Here is a 19,564-nt window from a genome sequence, read left to right as displayed (position 1 = left end):
CTTCCACTCAGAGCGGCTCCCAGGGCCTGAGTGAAATCAGATGATACATTATTTCGCCGTTGAGTGTCTGCATATGGACCGCTGTAATGGTATCTCTGATCCAGCATCTTACTTTGTTGCCGCGAGAAATTCGACTTACCCTAATGTGATGCCGCCGCGGAACAATCTACGGGAATTGTCACTTCCTCGTAGGCTTCATAATGCTAGTAGGAATGATCTACTAAGCCAATTGATGCTCTGTTCGGCCTATGGTGCTCAGTCATCGAACGCACTTCCAAGACTGTTCTAATGTGCAACCTGAGACAGAAGCCGTCGCATCCATAACTCAGGAAACCCGGTGGAATGAGGTCCCGTCCTCGGCCTACCGTTGGTGTTTTACGGCATGGTTGGAAACTAGGTAACTTAACCTAGTACTCATTATTGATCCGAGGCCAGGGCCCAGTGAGTCGTCGATTCTTCCGGCCCTCGACATGATGTTGCTCAAAATTGAGCTGTCAGGACGTACACTTACTCCGTACTCCGTACCTGATACAGCTAAGTTAGTTGGATTCGGTAACCGCCGCTCCGAAACCCTAATTGTGGCCGATTTTGACCATGTACCGAGAATGCTCCCTGGATCGTTGCACGTCCATCTCAAAGGCACAAAACAGCCCAAGAATCGTTTGAATTCTGCCGAGGCCTAGAGAAATTTTCCGACAGTGCTGTTTCGGTACCCTCCTGTTGCAGAAAAGAGATCTCAAGGACTCGAGCCAAGGCGGCGGCGGTACGCGACAGAAAGAGTTCAGCAGCACTCACCTCACCTCTGGATTCGAGGTCTCACCCGTGTTTTATCGAGATGTAGCCTAATACAGATATGGAAGCTACGTGGAAATACCTCGAGGTACTATTCCGGAGTGTATGCCATCGTCAGCCAAAATTATCTAACAAGGCCAAACTTCATGAAAAGATCATACGAGTACGGAATACTCCGTACGAGATTGTGAAGTATAGTATCGTGTGGGTGCGCCCTGGAGCATGGGTAAGTTAGGCGCAAACTATCAGGGTCCAGAAGCAGGAGGTATTACATAATACTGTATTGAGGAAATAACTATGGAGCCTTACTACGAGTTGCTGTTGGTAACTGATCCATCACGTGCAATTTATGCCTTAGGCCTCAAGCGGAGCTCTTCAAGGCTGCTCCAACACTGCTACGACCAAGTCGTTCACCTGCAGAATGAACCTATCATTAATCTCATGAGTCTAATCATAAGTCATCCTAGATGCCGAAAGCAATCATCGCCCCGACGCCCCATCCCATGCCCAAGCCCCGGCATATAAAGTATTAAACCGAGAGAAAACAGGCATATCTTCATGGCCGTCATCGCAGAGGGCTGCACAGAAAATCATCCCTGAAAAGAGCATGAACAAGCAAGAAACATGAACAGGAAAGCAAGGTCGTCCCCGGACGATTTGCGTCACCGTGTAATAAGTACCGAATAAAAAGGGAAAGACAAGCAAGAGGAAAACACACCACGATAAGTATAGAACGAGAAAAAAAGCAATCCCATATATCACCCGCAAATATTCCTGTATGTATATGACCCATCCGTAATTAATAAGAACATAAAAGCGAAAAGCAACAACAACGTCGATGTGTCCGTAAAAAAAGCTCGTCGCACGCACCTACGTGCTGACACCTTCGGCAAGGTTGTTCCTCGCAGTGTCTGGCAGCACCGCAACGGAGCTCGTCGCCAGCCCTTTGCACGCTTCCGTCGCGCTGTCGAGCCCTCCATCGACCCCGGAGGCCCCGTGGCAGCTTTGCGCGTCTGTTGGGGGCGGTGTCGGAGGAGCAGCACCGCCAACTGGTGGTCGGCAGCCTTGCATGTCAGTCAGCGATCGACGAGACGGCTGCGGGGATGACTTGTGAGAAGCAGGCGGCGTGGTCGAGCTGTTGGACATGGAGGGGGTATGAGAATCACCAATGAGTTTTTCAATCGCCACAATCTGTTTGCCGTAGCTGTACTTCTTTAGCTGGCTGAGCAACGGCTTGATCTGGTCCACAATCCTCTCTCGTTCCGCTCCATGGACATGGCTAAGCACTTTCTCTGCGACAAAGTTAGATCCACCACTTCCTTTTTGGATAGGGGTGCCTAGGAAAAAAAAAAAAAAAAAAAAAAAAAAAAAAAGGGAAAACTTACGAATGACATAGTTTCCGTACTGGTCGCGGACCAGGCCCGGCAGGGGGTTCTCGCCGCGCTCGTTGGGGCTCGTCAACAGGCGAATGATTTCCTGACGCTGACCTTCCTGGCCAAACTCGATGCTCTTCTCGACAACGTTGCTCGCGAACTTGTGCTTTGAGAAGTGGTGAACCTGGGAGATGACCACGGCTATCATTCGCGACCGGTCCTTCTCTTCCCCGTTCTCAATGACATGCTGGATCACGTAGTTGCCAAACTGATCGGGGATGAGGCTCGCGGTGGAGCTGTGCAACTCGGTCAGGATCGATTCCCGGTCGGCTTCCTCGCAATGCTCCAGCATCCGCTGGATCACACGACATCCATATGGATGAGTCGCCAGGCGGCTCACCTGACCCTTGAACGAATCGATGATGAAGCGAATGTGCTCCGATGGCACGCGTTCAATGGCCTTCTGGATGACATGGTTTCCGTTCTGGTCTCGGACGCATTTCATCACATGGTTCTCGAGCTCTTTGACCATGGCCGCCTGCTGGTCCACAAGGATGTGCTCCAAAGCCTTCTGCACGACGCGGCAACCGTACATCTGATTGGAAAGCGCAAGGACGTGCCCCTTCATCTGGTTGGCGAGAATCTTTTTCTGTGTCTGATTGCCATGCTCGAACAGCTTCTGAACAACGTAGTTGCCAAAGACATCGGTCATCAATTGCAGAGAATTCTGCTGAATCTCGCGAAACACCTGCTCCTTCTCATCACTGTTGGCCGTCTCCAGCTTCTGTTGAATGAAGCGGGAGCCGTGTTGGTCGCCGCTGAACTCGACGATGTGGTTATAGATGTCCTTGAGCTCATACCGTTTATTGCCCTTGCTGTTACTGCGGAATTCCTCCAGAAGTGGGCTGCGCACAACCTGGTTAGGGTCATGGTCGCGATGAGTGCGGGGCATCATGGCAGCTGCACCACCCAGAGCTCCCAAATGGGCGATGGGATAGTAAGGGTTATAAGCGCCGAATCCACGAGCATACGAGGTGAAATCATAAGGCGAAGCGAATGGCACCCGTTGCTGCAATGCCAGGCCGGCGACTGGACCGAACTCTTGCTCCTGTTGCAAGCCGCGCAACTTCCGGTCTAAAAGGGCCGCTTGTCCATCGCCGACATGCCCAGATAGACGATTACCAGACGAGGGCCGCAGCTGGCCGCTCATTACCGGAGGCGTGCCAGCAGGGTAAAAGGGGGTGCTGATGCCGCGGCTGTAGTCACTAGGGGAGTTCGAGTCCCGCTCGTTCAAACGTGAAACCCCCTGATAGGGAAGTGCCACATCAGCAGCGGGCTCAAACGCGGATACATCGTTGTGCGCGACGGCATCCGCGGCGGCCAGCTGCTGTTTATACCGGTTCAACGCCGCATCGTACGAACCATGCGATGCGAACGACGGACGGTGCGAGGATTGCTGGAGCGAGAAGGGCTGTGTGTCATTCAGCTGCAGGCGGTTCAGACTAGCGCTCAGATCCCCTTGAGTGCTGGAAGGCCTGTGATCAAGAGTGTCCGAGTGGAAGGACGGGTGAGGCGAATGAGAGGGGCGCTGAGGTGCCAAAGAGATAGAGTTATGTCCCAGGTGATGGGATGAGTAGACATTCGAGCAGGAGCCCTGGCCATTTCCCGTCGGAAGGGGCTCAGTGCCGAGCGGGGAGAACGGGGTGAGGCTTCCCGAAACCATGACGTCCTCGGCGCGCCCGCTGGGGACCAGATTTCCTTTGGATTGGAAGCCCGCCGCAGGCGAACCGCCATCGTAACTCGGCCGCTGGCGAGCTCCATATACCGCCCGCTGCCGATTGCCGAGATCATCATCTTGAAGGCTGCCAAAGTTACCGAACGCCAAAGAATCCGTACCGGAGGACGCGAAGTTGTCGGACGTTGCGTACAGGTAGGACTTTGCGGCTGCGGCACTGGATGAGGTCTGACCAATGGCGGAGGGGCGATGCATTGGGAAGTACGGGTTTGTTGCATCGCCCGACTCAGCCCTGGATGATACACTACGGTCACCCCGACTTTCGACCGGAGAGGGAGTCATGCCCTTGCTCGAGGCCATGCCCAGGGAAGTAGTTGGGCTGACGGTGCTCCACGGCACGCTGTGACGTCCTCCCGCCCAGCCTTCCGATTCCGAGGTCGAAAGCAGCGAGCTCGACCCGGTCTTGCTGCCAAACGCATTATCTGCAGACGGTGTCAGTCCGTCCTGTTAGGGAGCGAATGGGAGGGGAGTGCCTGCTCCAGAGAGCACACTTACCCTGGTTGACCGTCGATTCGGACGAGCTATCGGAGCCGAAAGCCGTGCTCAGGCTAGCGTTGGACCAGATATTGCTGTTCCAGCCGGCCTTTCCAGCACCGAAGCCGCCGCCCATCGAGCCGGGTCGGGATCGTTCACCGCCCAGGACCGACGACGAGCTGAGGCGATTGTGTCGTGGCTATCAACGGGGTTAGTAACGCTCGTAACAGGCAAACCTGGGCGGAATCGTCTCACATTGTGGCAGCTGGATCCGCCGTTGGATCCGGCACCCATCATCGACGCCATATGGTCGGATAAAATATGCTTGGGGTTGTTAGGGGCGGGTTTACGGAGCCAGCGCAACACGAGCTGCCCGTGTCTGTACGGACCCTCGAAACCTGTGTCGAAGACGAAGAAACTCGTCCAGGGTAGATATTTCCAGGCGCCAAATGTCACAGACAAGATTCAAACACTGTTGTTGTTGGCCAGCCCGGTTAGCAATAGCCATCCCGCATCCAGGTGCGTGGGGGAGAAGAACAGCCCAACTCACCACGCTCGCCCAAGGGAGGGCGCGATTGGCAAGGGGATGTATGAACCCCTGCGCACAAGTGTAAGACCTCCAGGATCCTCACGTGTATACAGCAGACGACCAGGGCCGTCCGGAGTTGACGAGTGGATGCTGTTCCGATGGGAGAATATCGTCACAGAGAAAGGGCGATGCGAGCAGGATGGGATTGCAGGGCGACACCAGCGGTTTGTCCAGTGGATACTATTTTCACAGCAGCAGTCGGCCGGTAACGCAATGGTCTGCATGTAGTTAGTACCGTTGGGACCGATGGCCGTGCAACTCCGTGCATGCCCTTCCGGGGAATTTGAGAGAAGGCGAAACGCAGGACAGAGGACAGTGGTGGTTCTGGAGGGGAGCGCGGGCAACCGCCCGGGGGGAGAAAGGGGGAAACACTGGGGGAGCGTTGCGGCAAGGGGCAGGAGCGATCGAAGGGAGCGCAGCGAGGTCGACGAAGAAGGAATGCTGGCCGAATTTGACAACACAGGGAGTACAATCGGCGACGATCTGATTAGTCGATGGCAGGAATGTCCACGGTGCCAAGGCAGAAGAACAAAGGGAGGCCAGACAACCGAAGTCTCAAACCCGACGGATCTGAAAAGAAAAAGACGACAAGAGGAAAGAGAGGAGCAAAGAAGGTGCTGAATTGTAAGAGTCACACAGACTGGCCAGGTCTCTCTCTGGCCTTGGGGAAGAAAGATGGATTTTTCCGGCCCTTTCGGACCACAAGCAGAGCTGGCGGAGAGCAAAAAAGCAGGGCGGGAACTAACTTTTTGGTCAATTTGAAGGTCTGTTTTTTTTACTTGTTTTTTTCAGACTGGGAGCCTTGCCGCGACCACGCGACTCGGTGAGCTCGAACAAGCACTACAGGAAAGAAAGCAGAAGGAGAGAAAAAAAGAAAAAGAAGACTGCAGGGTGAAATTCCAGAGGTGAAAGGGAAGGAGAGAAAAAGAAGGGAAGAGAATGGGGAGAAGAAAGAAGAGGCAGCTTCGATGATGCTGGGTATGGGTGTGGAAGTTACAGCTCAGTTACCAAGTTTACAATACGTGGAGCTGGCAGGAAGCTGAGAGGTACCGAGAGCAGCCAGTGAATGGCCGCGCCAATGCAAGTATCCGGGACTAGCGCCATGGCCAGAAGCCAAAAGCGGCTGTAATAGGATGGTAACTCGACGCGGCCCAGCGGTGATGATCGAACGGGTCGTGCGAGCGTTTGAACATAGTACAATGAGCTCCTACCTACCATGGATGTGAAGATGCAGGGAAGGTGGTACTTTCCCTTTTTCTGCACCTTCTTTTTCTTCCCCATTGCGTGGTCTGAGACTTAAGAGCCCCAAAAGAGCAAGTGCTGTTGTTCCCTGGGTGCCTTCCCCCGCTCCACCCCCCTCTTCTCCAACCGCTCGCTGCCTGCTGGGGCGGGATGATGTCAGGGAGGTACAGAGTACTACTAACTAGTAGGTAGGACCTATTCCGTGCGTTCGCATGGAGTGAGATTGAACAAGCAGTCTAGGAGCAATGGAAGAACACTGGGCTAATGATTCACTCCCGTCGTTGAATAGGGCTCTTGAATTGAAGTTTTACCCAAATCAGATAGGAGAGAGCCGGGTCCATCCCCAGAACAAAAGGCTCGCCATTACTTATCATCCAAGATGGCGACTACCGTAATGAATTTCATAACTACCAACTCCATCTTGAAACCCCATCGGTGATGGCCTTGTTGCGCGCTGTGTCAAAAAGTGTCACGACCACGGAGCCTCACAGTCGCAGTGTTTGAACATGGTCCCTGGTCCCTGGCAGGCGGCCATCAGTTGCAACGGGGATGCCTTGTATACAGCAGCAGGTCAAGTTGCCTTGAGAATTGCCGAGGATGAGGTTCGGTGGGGATAGCGTGACCTAATATTGATAATGAGATGCGCCGGCAAGCCCTACACTATGCCGCTAGTGCCTAGTGGGCGCTAGGCCTACCGACCATTACTCCATAGCGCTCGATCGGATCGACGCTCGATCTAGACTCAAGCTTCAAGCTCGTCCCGCTGGGTCTTGAGAGCGTTGTTTGGATCATGCGGAAAATTCAGCAGCCAAAGGACCAAACTATTTACGAGTACAGAGCACACTCACACATCACGGTGAACCTACCTAGGTTCTGTCGCAGTCCATGACAACATGAGTTTTTGCACTGCTGTTTGTCTGGTTCCAGGTGAGGCGGTGGGAGACTTTTGCATTTTAGGCTAACCTATGGGTGGCTGCTGGCAATGAGAATAGAATAGAGTAGAGTTCCAGAAGAACCATGTAACCCTGGTGAGGTGAGTGGTATGCAGGGATGGGTAGAATTACAATACGTAGTCAATCACGCTGTTCACACGGCATTGTGAATAAACAATGTGACATGAAGATGGACAGGAACGGAGTACCTACGAAGTACCTACCAGGTACTCCGTACTGTACATTATTTATGCCCCTTGCTTCTGAGCGGCAGGAACAAGAGCAGCAGACAAGACTCTGATCATGTGATCATAAGAAAGAGCAGTTGGACATGCGGATCCTACAAGAACAGTACAGTAGGTACCGGTACTGTACTCCGTAAATATTCCTGCCCTCCTCAGTGGGTCCAGGGCAGAGGATCATCCGATGCTTGGCATGTTTCCACGGTCTCAAGGACCAAACCATTCCAATTCTGCTCTCTCAATGATGACATCCATCACTTCCATCGCTCACAGAATCCGTGGTTGACATGGAAATTGCCTCACCCACCTTTGGCTCCAACCCTCCATCATGCTGTCATGTTGTTGCCGGGGTACGATGTTCTGGAGCGAATTGATGGAAGGTCACTTTAGCTCGATTCCAGGATTCAGGACCTAGGTACTCCGTAATGTACCTTACTTTACTCGCTGGATGCAGAAAAAAGCCGAGGTACGATCGACAGCGATGCTGGTCGGACAGGAGCTGATGTTTGTACAGTCGACCGGCAGTTTCTTTTCGAGTCCCCAGTTCCCTCAAAACATGCCATAGGCTGTCCACTTTAGTGCCAGGAGCGTTCCGACTGTCGGACTGTGGACAGTACAAGTACGGAGTACTCCGTACTTGCAGGCTGTATTTGAATAGTAGGATACGTTCTCCCATTTCCAGGCTCCCCGACTGTTTGCCGGAAAGAAAAGCGTGATGGCTTTGGTGATCCTTGTCAGTCACAAGCAGGACAGGCAAGAAGGTGAAGTACCTCCTTCGAAAGCCCGATGATGTCCTTGGTTCGAGTATTGATTTGATACGGTAGGTAGTCCGCTTCGGACATTTTGTGGACAACCTGCATCTTCATTCAAGCTCAGTCCGATTTGCCGTTTCTCCAACGCCATTCCTATGGCAGAAACGCTGGATCCATGAATCTGGAATCATGCTCATTGCATCATAAGTAGAATAGGACACCCACTTGGTTCCCACGAAGAACCAAACAATAGCCAGGTGACATCATAATGGACCGAAGCAGTAGGCTCGTACTCCATACTCAGCCAGATGAACATTTGCACTACTGAGAACCACTACGTTGCAGGCTGCTTATGACTCAGGAATAGACTTGCTCGGGACTGTCCAATGATTAGTACATGCTCTCAACCCATCATCCTGCGCCCATCAACTTCATCTATATGGTAGGCTACCAGTACCTACAGTGCTGGTGGGAGCAGTACGGCGAGTTTCCCGCGCCTGAACCATCAGAATGTCAACGCTATCATCAACTGAAGCTCAAGTGAAGTACTGTTGCAGCTACTCCGTAATTAGAGATTCTTGAATTTCTCGCCCTGTCATGCTTATTGAAGAATAGTACCTAATGCCAGTTGACAGGCATTCGGCCAATCTTGCCAATCATCACGCGCACACAAAAGTGACAACACTTGAAGGGAGAAACTCCATTGGTGCCATTTATTGACTCTTTACCTGTTCCAGATTAGCGCGAACTTTTGATGAAATTGATTGGCGAATAACTTAACTAAGAGCGACCACGGTGCCGCGTCGGTGCGGCTGCAGCCCGAACGGCTCCAATCCCCATTGGGTTTCCCAGAATTCCACCCCCTTTTCCTCTCTCCCGCTCTCTCTCATCACCATTCAAACATTCCCATTCCTCGCCGTCCTTCGCTTCTCCTCCCTCTCATTCCTCTCAACCCCTTGTTTTGAGCAGGTGCCCATAGCTTCACTCTTTAGCTGTGCACCGTGCTGTCCGTTCATTCGCTTGACTCCGACCCCTCCCCGACTCTCCTTAATCCGACAATATCAAAACAGTTCGGTCGAACCAACTCGACGATACCGCCGCTCTTTCGCAGAATAACCGCAGGCCCGCAACGCGGGCATACAAATCTCTGCCGCTCCCTTATATCATCACCTTGTCAGCAAAATCATGGCGCCCGTTCATGTTCTCGTTGCTCGGGATGACGACGACTCCTCCGCCGGCCTGTCGACGGCCAACGTCAATCTGGTGATCTCGTTGCTGGCCCTGGTATTGTTCGGCATTATCCTGGTTGGCGTCCTGCTGCTGCTGCGCCAGCGTCGTCGCAAACTGGCTGTCAAAAATGAAGCGAGGAGCCGCCGCGTGACAATCACGGCCACACAAAACGGCGAGTCCGTCTACGTCTACAATGAGAAGCGCAATGACGATTCTTCCAACCCGTCCAGCCCCGTTCCTGAAATCCACATCACCTTCCCTGAAGAGGAAGATGAGTCCGGCAAGCGCAAGTCGGGCCGCGTCGTTGTCGTGCACGTCAGCGAAACGGGCGGCGTCGGCCTCGAGCCGTACCGTGAGCCGCCTCCATATCCGGCCAACGAGTCTAGTCGCTTCCAGGACCTGGACTTGGAGCGCATGGGTGGGTTAAAGGAGAAAGAGGATGCCCACCGATGGTCGTAGTCGGCCGGATCGACCTGCTGGCCGAACCGCAGTCGTTTGACAATCACTACGAAGGTCGTGAGATTGAGCGCCGGTGCGCGGATTTGCGATTTCATTGCGATGACGTCTCAGCATGACAGGCCCTAGATCTGGCGGGTTCACTTCTGTCGATGGGTCGCTGGTTCTGGTTTCGGTTGATTTGACTTGGATTTCTTTTCTGATTCCCCTCGCGACCAGTTGACTGGTTGTTTTTCTTAATCGCACACATTGTCGGTGATTCCTTTTTCTTTTTGGCGGGACCCTTGATCTCTGTAAGCCTCGAGAGGAGGTATTGATGCTGCGTCCATGGCCCGTCGGTCATATTCTCGCCCTGGTGTATATCTTTTTTTTTTCTACTTGATATTGCTTATTTGGTTTATCTTTATTTCTCTTCGAAATGCCCGCACCCTGCCATGTCACTAGGGTGTGAGACGAGTCCTTGACTCGGATTTGTACATCGGACCTTGAGCGCCTGGTAATGCTACGATTTTGACAAATGGATTCCTATAGTCCCTACAAGTACGAAGAAATACGAGAGAAGCAATAACTCTTCTATTGAAATGATGTTTTTTTTTTTTTTTTGGTCGTGGTGGTGAACATCCGGAACTTGGCCGATCTTCGAGCTCCGCACCGTTGTAGTATGTAGCTCTCAGGATAAGGAAGCTATGGAGAACTTGAACTTCAACTCAATTGATCCCGAATTTTCCACATACACGACTATCTACCTTCTTGACTCGTGAAATCACCGCTAATTTACGGTCGATGCTCGAGTTGAGGTCCTTTCACTCTCAACCCGTCGCTCCAATGCCTCTCCGCCCGAGCCGAATTGACGCCCACGCGCTCCTTTTTTGATTGACCTGCTCTGACGTCGCTATCACCCAGCCAACTCGATTATTATGTCCGCGTCAAAAAGATCTGGAGCACCGCCGGACGACAATGCGGGAAGCTCATCATCGAATTCTGCGCCGGCCGACAAGCACGCCTCCGCGAGGGACCGCCGAAAACAACAGGATCTGAATGCGGCGCGGCCGGAAGATCCCAAGAAAGAAGCATGGCAGAAAGTGTTGGAGAACGACTTTAAGCTGAAGCATCTTGGGCTGGTGGCAGTTCTACTCTGGATTTTGTACGCTCTTGGAAGCTTTTGACAGAAACATTCGAAAGCAGAGGGGAATTGGGCTGGCTGACTCGGTTTAGCTCTCTGCATGCCGTCGGCATCTACTTCTTTACCAAAGGCTTCCTGTTGACTCGCATGGTTTTGGAAAATAAATCCGCGTGCGACGTGCTCCCCTACGATGACCACGCTGCGACGCCCTCGGTTGGCACCGGAGACCCAGATCGAGGATGCTGGCACCCCAAGACCTTTGACAAGGCCATCTTCATAATCATCGACGCACTGCGCTACGATTTCACGGTCCCTTTTCGCCCCGAGGCTGAGGGTGACCGGCCGCACCTGTTCCACGAGGAGATTCCGGTCCTGTATGAGACCGCGGTGCAGAGTCCGGACAAGGCTTTCCTGCGACCCTTCATTGCTGATCCTCCCACGACTACCCTGCAACGATTGAAGGGGTTGACAACCGGAACTTTGCCGACCTTTGTTGACGCCGGGTCGAACTTTGCGGGGACTGCCATTGACGAGGATAACGTAGTTGCGCAATTGCGCGCTGCCGGTAAGAAACTCGTTCACCTCGGCGACGACACCTGGCATGCGCTGTTTCCGGACTATTTCGACCCGAACCTGACTCGCCCGTTTGACTCGTTCAATGTGTGGGATTTGCATACTGTAGACGATGGCGTTAATACTCACCTATTCCCCCTGCTCCATCCGGACAATGCCACCAAGTGGGATGTAATCTTTGGCCACTACCTCGGCGTTGACCACGCAGGGCATCGGTACGGCCCGGATCATCCGGCAATGGCTGCGAAGCTGAAGCAGATGGACCAAGTCATTCGCGATCTGATCGATCGGATCGACGACAACACGTTGCTCATCGTCATGGGAGACCACGGAATGGACTCCAAAGGCGACCACGGCGGCGAGTCGGATGACGAGGTCGAGGCTGCGCTGTGGATGTACGCCAAAAAGGGCATTTTTGGCCGTACGCACCCAGACTTGCTCACTCCTCCGCCGACGGCGAAGGAACACGCGATCCCGCAGATCGATATTGTGCCGACACTGTCGCTGCTACTTGGGATCCCCATCCCGTTCAACAACCTGGGGTCGCCCATCGAGGAGGCGTTCGTGGGGCGTTCTGGCAATAATTGGAAGAACCTAGCCGCCGTGAACCGTTTGACGTCTGCCCAGATCAAGCGGTATCAACACCAGTATGCGATTGCGCGGGGAATGGATAATGACCAGACGTCTGGTCCGTTGGCGCTGTGGCTGCAGGCCGAGTCGCAGTGGAAAGCACTCGGGAAGCAGGGATCCAATGACCAGCTGCGGGCAGCGTACGATGCGTATCGGGAATATCAACGGCGGACACTGAATGTCTGCCGTGGTCTGTGGGCGCGATTCGATGTACCCAGCATGATTGAAGGAGTGCTGCTGCTGTTTGGCGGCTTGCTCATCTTGATCCTCTACGCTCGGGGTCTCCGTGTCGAGCGCACGCAGATCACCACTCTACTTTTGACTCGAATTGGTCTGGGCTTGGGAATTGGCGGCGGTGCTGGCTTGCTGGCTTCCGTGGCGGGACTGGGTGAGGCTGCCGCGTGGGAGAGCATGGCCCTGGGAGCGGCCGTTGGGAGCATGCTAGCGGCGGCGTCGACCATGTTTTGGATACCGGGCAAACTACGGCTGCCACTGCCACGGTCTTTATGGTCTTGGTTCTGCTTGATCGCCACGGTGTCCCAGTCGATTGGTTTTGCATCTAATTCATACACGATCTGGGAGGACGAGATTCTCCTCTTCTTCCTGACGACGTTTGGCGTGCTAGCTGGTGTATCGTCGATGCGGCAAAAGTCGACATCAGATCGGGTGCTCGGGGTATACCACTCGATCCTGTTTGTGCTGCTGGGGCGGCTGGCATCCGTGTCGCGACTGTGCCGCGAAGAGCAGATGCCGTACTGTCGGACGACATACTACGCGTCGGCAACATCGTCGACGTCTGCGCCCTGGCAGCTAGCAATCCCGTTTGCCGTAGCGGCGATCCTGCCGAGCGTGGTGCGGTCATTCTATGCCGGGTCCAAATCGTACGAGGGAACCGCTACGTTTTGGATCGGCTTCGCCTTCCGGGCCGGGCTGTTTTTGTCTGCCATCTACTGGACCTTGGAGGCAGCAGACGACGGTGACTGGGCCGGCGGGATCAGCACTACGCGTCTGAAAACGGTGCGGGTGCTGATCGCGCAGGTTGGGCTGGCAGTGGCGTTGGCGGCGGGGACGACGATGTTTGTATGGGGCAAGCCCTGCGTCAGCATCAACATCGCGACCTCCACGGACGAGGCGACATCTGAGAAACGCACGACCGTAACAATCCTAGGCTTCGCCAACGTCCACGGCACGCGGTTCTTCCTGCTCGTGCTCAACATGTACCTTGCCGCGGTGCTCGTCTCCAAACCCATGGGCCAGGGCGCGCTGGCACTGCAGCTCCTGCAAACCCTCAGCCTGCTCGAAATCCTGGACACGAACGGCCTGACCACCACTCCAGGCAGCGGCGGCGGCAGCGGGCCCGCGGGTGTCGGCCCCATCGTCCTCGGCCTCCTGGGCTCCTTCCATTACTTCAAAACCGGCCACCAGGCCACGCTGAGCAGCATCCAGTGGGAAAGCGCCTTTGTCGCGCTGACCACCGTGCGCTACCCATGGTCACCTTTACTCGTCGTGCTCAACACGCTAGGCGCGCAGATCCTCGCCGCCGTGGCGGTTCCTGTCACGGTGTTGTGGAAGCGGCCAATCGACTCGGAACGCTTCAATCCTTCCTTTTCATCATCATCATCATCATCATCATCATCCCCGGCGAGGCTCCTCTCCGACGTCGCGCAGGCCGTTACGACACATCTCCTTTACCACGCCACGATTAACCTCGCGACGACCATGTGGGCGGGTCATCTCCGGCGGCATCTCATGCTGTACCGCATCTTCAGTCCGCGGTTCATGCTGGGTGCGGTGGTGTTGCTCGTGGTGGATCTGGTTCTGGCGCTAGTGGCGGTTGGGTTTGGCGTGAGGTGGAATACCTTGAGTGTTGCGGAGGTGTTTGGGTGGTGAGCTGTCTCATTTCCCGAATCCATCCATCAGCCCTATTGTACTGTAGATTACTTTACTGTTCACTGATAGATATGATTTGGAAGAAAAACAAAAACTTTTTTTTTTCTTTCATTCATTCACGTCATTACCGTTCCATCATGAACCTAGTCGTTGAATAGGATAGGATATAGGTAGGTAGTAGGTATATGCAGCATGAACATCACCACATCACACGCACACGCAACATCACGATAAGAAAAAAAAAAAAAAAAAAGGCAACTTCAACGCGTCCATTGCGAAAAATCCAACGCTTGAACCGCACCCGTATTCATCGCCGCCGTCCAATCAGCCATATAATCCCGGGATTCCGCCGCTGCCGCCGTGGCCGTCGTGGTTGTGGTCGTCGTCGTCGTCGTCGAAGAAGAAGAAGAAGATGCAGGAACGGGAGCTTTTCGACGACCACCCCCAAACACCCCGGCATCGTTGGCGTCACCCTCCGCGGCGTGCATCTGCGCCGCCAACACACGGTCACGCAGCCGCTTGATTTCCCGGAGTCGGTTGCGCCAGGAGGAGATGTGTTCGCCGCCGGCGCCGCCGACTTCGCGACTGTTCCAGACGAGGGCGAAGACGGACGCGTTGAGGGCGAGGATGCGGACGTATCCGGCGAGGCTTTTCCCGGAGATGATTTTGCGGGTGGATGCCGCGGAGATTTCGGGAAGGCCGGGCTTGCTCATGACGCGGACAAGGTAGAAGGTGTTGTGGAAGGTGGTGAGACTATCCTCTTTATCATCATCATAATTATTCTCGTCGTTTTCCGGGGTTGTGTCGGAATCGTCGTCGGCAATCCGACTCACCGGCGTGATGACGATATTGACCGAGTTGAACTGCGACGGGATCGTGTCAAAGTCAAACGGCACGTTGGACCGGTTGAAGATGATGTTGACAAAGTCGTTGCCCACGTGCCGCTTCTTGTTGATGCACTGCGGGTCCTGCTCGCGGTTCGTCGGCATCATCGTCGTGATGTGGAAGACCAACTCCGTCACCCGATCACGCCACGCGTACGTGTACTCGCCGTCGATGTCTGGATGGAGGCCCTGCGTGTTAAACTGCGCGCCCCGGATGGCCACTTTCGTGCCTAGCCCCTCCAAGAAGTGCTCGTAGTCTCGGCTGCCCTTGGTGTTGGCCAGAATGTCCGCCTCCAGCGTCTGGTTCCGGTCGATGAACACCACGCCGACCTTGTGCGAGTCCACGATGTCGTTGCGGTCAAACGTGCTGAGCGCCCGCCGCGTCATGTCGTCGTCCGGCAGCGGAATCGGTTGCATTGCCCGCGGCGTCGGAAACGCCGTCGTCATCATCTGCAGCAGAACATGGCTCGGGAGGATCGCCGTCCGGCTGCCCCGGTCCACTATGTCCGGCGTCGCCGGGACCTGGTGTGGCAGCGTTGGCGCCGTCCGTTGTCGGTACTCCGCATACGTTGTCCCCGATGCCATCCGCTTCGTGATCTGCGTTAGCCCAGACACCCCCGCCGTCTCGATCGTCACGATGCTCGTCCCCACTATCCACGACTTCTTCGTCACGGGACCGTCCTCGGGACTGGGCGGGAACGTCTCGTACGGGATCGTATCTCCCAGGTCCGAATACGTCACCCGCTGCATAAAGTCGATAAAAACCTCGCTCTGCTCTTCAATCACCTCCCGCCCGTGCTCGTCCGTGAAGATCAGCCGGCTGGTGATCCAGTTGACGTGCTTGGCCCGGTCCTGGATCTTGAGCGACAGGAACCAAAACACCATCACATGGAACGTCAGCGCGTACACGTAGCGAGACACCCCACCCTGCCATGCTGTGTCACCCGATTCCGCCTGCGCGGCGGCAATCTCCCGCAGTCCACCGCTCAGCCGCGCGGTCACCGTGCTGCTGCTGCCGCGCGAGTTATTGGGCGACTCCGGCTCCGCCGCGTAACGCTGTTGCCGCGTCGTCTGGATGAAGCGGACGCAGATGCCAAACACCGTCCGGATCTCTTCCTCGCGCAAATTCACGTACACGTCCGGCAACCGGGCCAAAAGTGCGAGGAACTCCAAAATGTGCACCGCCAGGTTCGCCATCGTGATCACCTTGGACATCTTGTCCAGAATCGCATTCAACGACTTGGTCACTGAGAGTGGCATCTCGTGGCAGCAGACATCCAACGCGTGCAGGCACCCCTGTGAGGTCCCGTCCCACGATCCAATCCCAAGCATGAATGCGCGAACGAGCTCGTCCTTCTCGCTTTTGGCAAAGTGCCCGTGGTATCCAATGAGCATCGTCAGCGCCTCGTAGATGCAGATCGCCACGTCGGCCTTTTTGATTCCGCTCCAGGCCGGCGGCTCCCGGAACGTCTCACCCTTGATCTGTCCGCACAGGACATTGCGCAGCATCTGGATTTGAGGCACCGCGCTCGAGAAAAAGTCCCGGTTGGCAAGCTGCGCCCCTAGAAAGGCGACAATGTAGCTGTACACATCCCAGGGCGTTTCTCGTCTTTGCAGTAAGTCGATTACCGTCTCCAAATACACGTTGATCTTCAACGTTACGCGCTCTTGTGTTTCAGACGACTCGTCTTCCTGCTCCGGTGTCGATGGCTCCTTGAAGGCGAACACGTACGGGCTGGGGACCAGCGGAGGATCCTCAGGAAGACTCTGGGAACCTGCCAAGGTCCAGCTGGGTGGCGTCCATTTCATGCCCCGCAGTTGGGAACTGCTCACGCGGCTCATAGACCGCGATGGGGTTGCCGACACAGTCGGATGGGAAGGCCTTACTAGTTGCGCCGCAGAATCCTCTCCTATCGAGCTGCGTTCTGTACCGGACGCGTCGCTCGTTGACCCCTGTCTTCCCCCACCATCAGACGACCGACTCATGATATTCACAAGATATTCATTGTCAACGTCAGTGACGACCATGACTGCGCCCCGTGAGTCACATCTTAGTCGGTAAAACAGTTTAAATACGGTTAGCAAGGTATCCGGTAGCCTCTTTTTCCATGTCTTCATGACGAAGATGAGAGCCTCGAAAATCAACTGGGCCCTCTCGGCCGACGCGTTGAGGAAGCGCAGGAATAGTTTCACGAGACCGGTCGCGCAGATGTTCGACAGGGATGATTCCGGCTCCCCAGAAGCTGAACTGCGGCGTGACGATGGTGCGGTAGTTTTGCCTTCGCCATCGACAAGATCACCCGCCATGGGAGAACTCATGGTGTCCACAATGGTGCGCAGCATGGTGTCGTCCCCCTTGCACGCAATGTCCACCATTACTGAAACCAGTGCCTCCAGATACAGCGGATCCTGCTCCTCGGCGAAGTCTTCCAACAACGTGGTGATCAGTCCTGCCTTTTCGAACTGCTCCAATGAATCCCGCTCGAACAACGCATCCTTCAGAGTCTCCAAGGCCGCAACACGGACCTCGGTCGTTTTCTCAGGCGAACGCAGGAAAGACTCAATGAGCCATCGCGAGAGAGACTCCCAACCATCCTGCCCAGGGAAGCATGCTCGCCGAGCCATGAATGACCCAAGGAGGAGTCTTGCATGGGACGTGGACAAATGACGGTGAACCTTCATCAAAAAACGCTCGGTCTCCGCTTGCTGCCCTGGAGATAGTCGGCCCCAAACCTTTTCCAGCGCCGTAGCCAGACGTCCAACGTTGGTTACTATAGTCGCAACGGCCTCCTCCTGACTGGGAGAGGCCTTGGCGGGCGACCCCGCCGTCGACTGTGGTGATTGGGTGACTTCGGTTTGAGCGCACACCACCAGCAGCTGCACAAATGTCGACCAGTCTGGCTGTTGAATACAAACTCCGGAATAATCGCTGTCCAGCATGTTCATACAGAGGTCTAAAATATCTGCCTTCACCCGCGCATCCTCCCAAGTCGCGACCACAAGCAAGGAGTCGACCAATGCAGGAAATGACACCTCGGGATAACCCTCTTGCTTGCCATGCATGAGGATGAGATCCGTGAAGACATCGATCACGCCCCTCACGACATTCAAATATCGCCCTCTTGAAGTTGGTTCGTTGTCCAGGAATGAGTGCAGTGTGTCGACCATGAGCTGCTTCCTGGTGGAAAGCGCCAGATTCCGTACCACCGCAGAGGTAGGGTGGGCCAGTTGTTTCACTGAGGCATAAATACTGCACAATACCTCCAATAGGCTCGCAAGTGCCTTCTCAGGCACTTCAGCATACAAGATCACAGCGTCAAACACTGTCAGTGCGTTTCTGATGTCGAGGACCACGCTAGTTTTTTTGCAGACGCTGCAGATCTCGGACAGAAGATGCGCGAGTTCGTCGTCTGACGTAGGTTGGGATTGTAGTTTGATTACCGTCGCGATGAACTCGAGCAGATGATTGAGGTTTTCATCATCGTCGTATCGAAAACCAGTTGGCCGGGGTGTTTTATTTTTCCGTGCTCTGGACCGCGCCTCCGCGACTGCGTTGTAGAGCGGCGATATGCATTCCGCCAGTGTTGGCAGGACAGGAAGGCTGGTGAAATCCAATCTTTTGCCGTCGTTGGACAACGAAGCCATGGCGTTTACTCGCGATGGAATGACGTTGGCCTCCGTCGGCAACGAAATGGACTCCCATATCCTCTCTTTTGCGTCCGGCGCATAATCTTGCCGTGCCGCAACAGCGTCCAAAAGTTTGGCACCCTGACACCGGGCTTCCTCCGATTCTTTGTCGTGGATGAGATACGAACCGGCCTCCCACAGGGCCAGCGACTGCTCCGGGGTAAAACGATGCAATACTCTGGCCACATTCTCCGCCTCATGGCCGGCCGTGGTCGAGCTGGTTCCAAATTGTAAACTCCGCAGAGCAGTCTCGAAATCGGGGGCGGGGCCCAAGTCACCGCTTGAAGGCATGGAGCCAGCGGCACGATTGAGCGACTCGAATCCAAAGTTTGTGCGGCTGCTTCGACGGGGATCGATTTCATTGCCCGAGCCGATCTCTGGACTGGTCTCTGCGGTAGACAGCGGCGAAAGGGACTTACGGCGGCCAGAAGCTAACGTCTTGAACACGTCCGCCAGCGCGGACGGTTTATGTGACGACGGATCATGATCAGAAGGCATCCACGATCGTCAAAATCGGTGGACAGGTTGACCAGAGGCTTGCCAACGATTTGAAGAGCAAAGGCTGGGAGCGATGGATCGAAGGCCGCCGTGGTGAGTCAATGGTCACTTAGTCACAGGGTATACCGGGACATAGAGTTCAGTGTAGCTGCATCTGCGGACCTCAGCTTTGCCAGGGGTCTGTCAGTGATCTCGCGCAGTGGACGTTCTAGTTATCTCCATGCGACAGTGACGCGTTTCCTTCGTAGACCAAATTGGATGAAAATCTCTGGTTCCTGATTTTTTCGTCGGTCCAACTTGATAAGCATCATCTCCCAAATGGAGACGACAGAGTTTCTCCGAGGTTTTACGGTTCTCACGCCCCAACTGACTTCTCTAGCGCTACAGCAACAAAATAGACCT

At 54.7% G+C, this 19,564-nt stretch overlaps 6 protein-coding genes across 6 annotated transcripts; 2 read left to right on the top strand and 4 right to left on the bottom strand.

Annotated features, from left to right (window-relative positions):
* Positions 1-1,662: 1,662 nt before the first annotated feature.
* On the bottom strand, positions 1,663-4,740 carry VTN31DRAFT_5782 (uncharacterized protein; the record flags this gene model as incomplete). The annotated part of the gene is made up of 4 exons (XM_069406319.1): positions 1,663-2,084; positions 2,178-4,382; positions 4,456-4,633; positions 4,690-4,740. 4 exons carry the CDS (start codon positions 4,738-4,740, stop codon positions 1,663-1,665), a joined length of 2,856 nt encoding a protein of 951 aa, XP_069259939.1.
* Positions 4,741-4,899: 159 nt separating this feature from the next.
* Positions 4,900-5,247, bottom strand: VTN31DRAFT_5781 (uncharacterized protein; the record flags this gene model as incomplete). The annotated part of the gene is made up of 2 exons (XM_069406318.1): positions 4,900-4,906; positions 4,985-5,247. The coding sequence occupies 2 exons, from the start codon at positions 5,245-5,247 to the stop codon at positions 4,900-4,902; spliced, it is 270 nt and encodes an 89-aa protein (XP_069259938.1).
* Positions 5,248-8,014: 2,767 nt separating this feature from the next.
* On the bottom strand, positions 8,015-8,281 carry VTN31DRAFT_5780 (uncharacterized protein; the record flags this gene model as incomplete). The annotated part of the gene is made up of 2 exons (XM_069406317.1): positions 8,015-8,158; positions 8,210-8,281. The coding sequence occupies 2 exons, from the start codon at positions 8,279-8,281 to the stop codon at positions 8,015-8,017; spliced, it is 216 nt and encodes a 71-aa protein (XP_069259937.1).
* A 1,095-nt stretch (positions 8,282-9,376) lies between these two features.
* Positions 9,377-9,880, top strand: VTN31DRAFT_5779 (uncharacterized protein; the record flags this gene model as incomplete). The annotated part of the gene is made up of 1 exon (XM_069406315.1): positions 9,377-9,880. The coding sequence occupies one exon, from the start codon at positions 9,377-9,379 to the stop codon at positions 9,878-9,880; it is 504 nt and encodes a 167-aa protein (XP_069259936.1).
* A 914-nt stretch (positions 9,881-10,794) lies between these two features.
* On the top strand, positions 10,795-14,093 carry VTN31DRAFT_5778 (uncharacterized protein; the record flags this gene model as incomplete). Its single annotated transcript, XM_069406314.1, has 2 exons — positions 10,795-11,021; positions 11,093-14,093. 2 exons carry the CDS (start codon positions 10,795-10,797, stop codon positions 14,091-14,093), a joined length of 3,228 nt encoding a protein of 1,075 aa, XP_069259935.1.
* A 260-nt stretch (positions 14,094-14,353) lies between these two features.
* On the bottom strand, positions 14,354-19,162 carry VTN31DRAFT_5777 (uncharacterized protein; the record flags this gene model as incomplete). Its single annotated transcript, XM_069406313.1, has 1 exon — positions 14,354-19,162. The coding sequence occupies one exon, from the start codon at positions 19,160-19,162 to the stop codon at positions 14,354-14,356; it is 4,809 nt and encodes a 1,602-aa protein (XP_069259934.1).
* Positions 19,163-19,564: the final 402 nt, after the last annotated feature.

This window comes from Thermomyces dupontii (genome assembly GCF_041956625.1).
Source record: "Thermomyces dupontii strain NRRL 2155 unplaced genomic scaffold VTN31scaffold_5, whole genome shotgun sequence".
In the NCBI taxonomy this organism is placed as follows: Eukaryota; Fungi; Ascomycota; class Eurotiomycetes; order Eurotiales; family Trichocomaceae; genus Thermomyces; species Thermomyces dupontii.
This window is presented reverse-complemented; position numbering and strand designations above follow the sequence as displayed.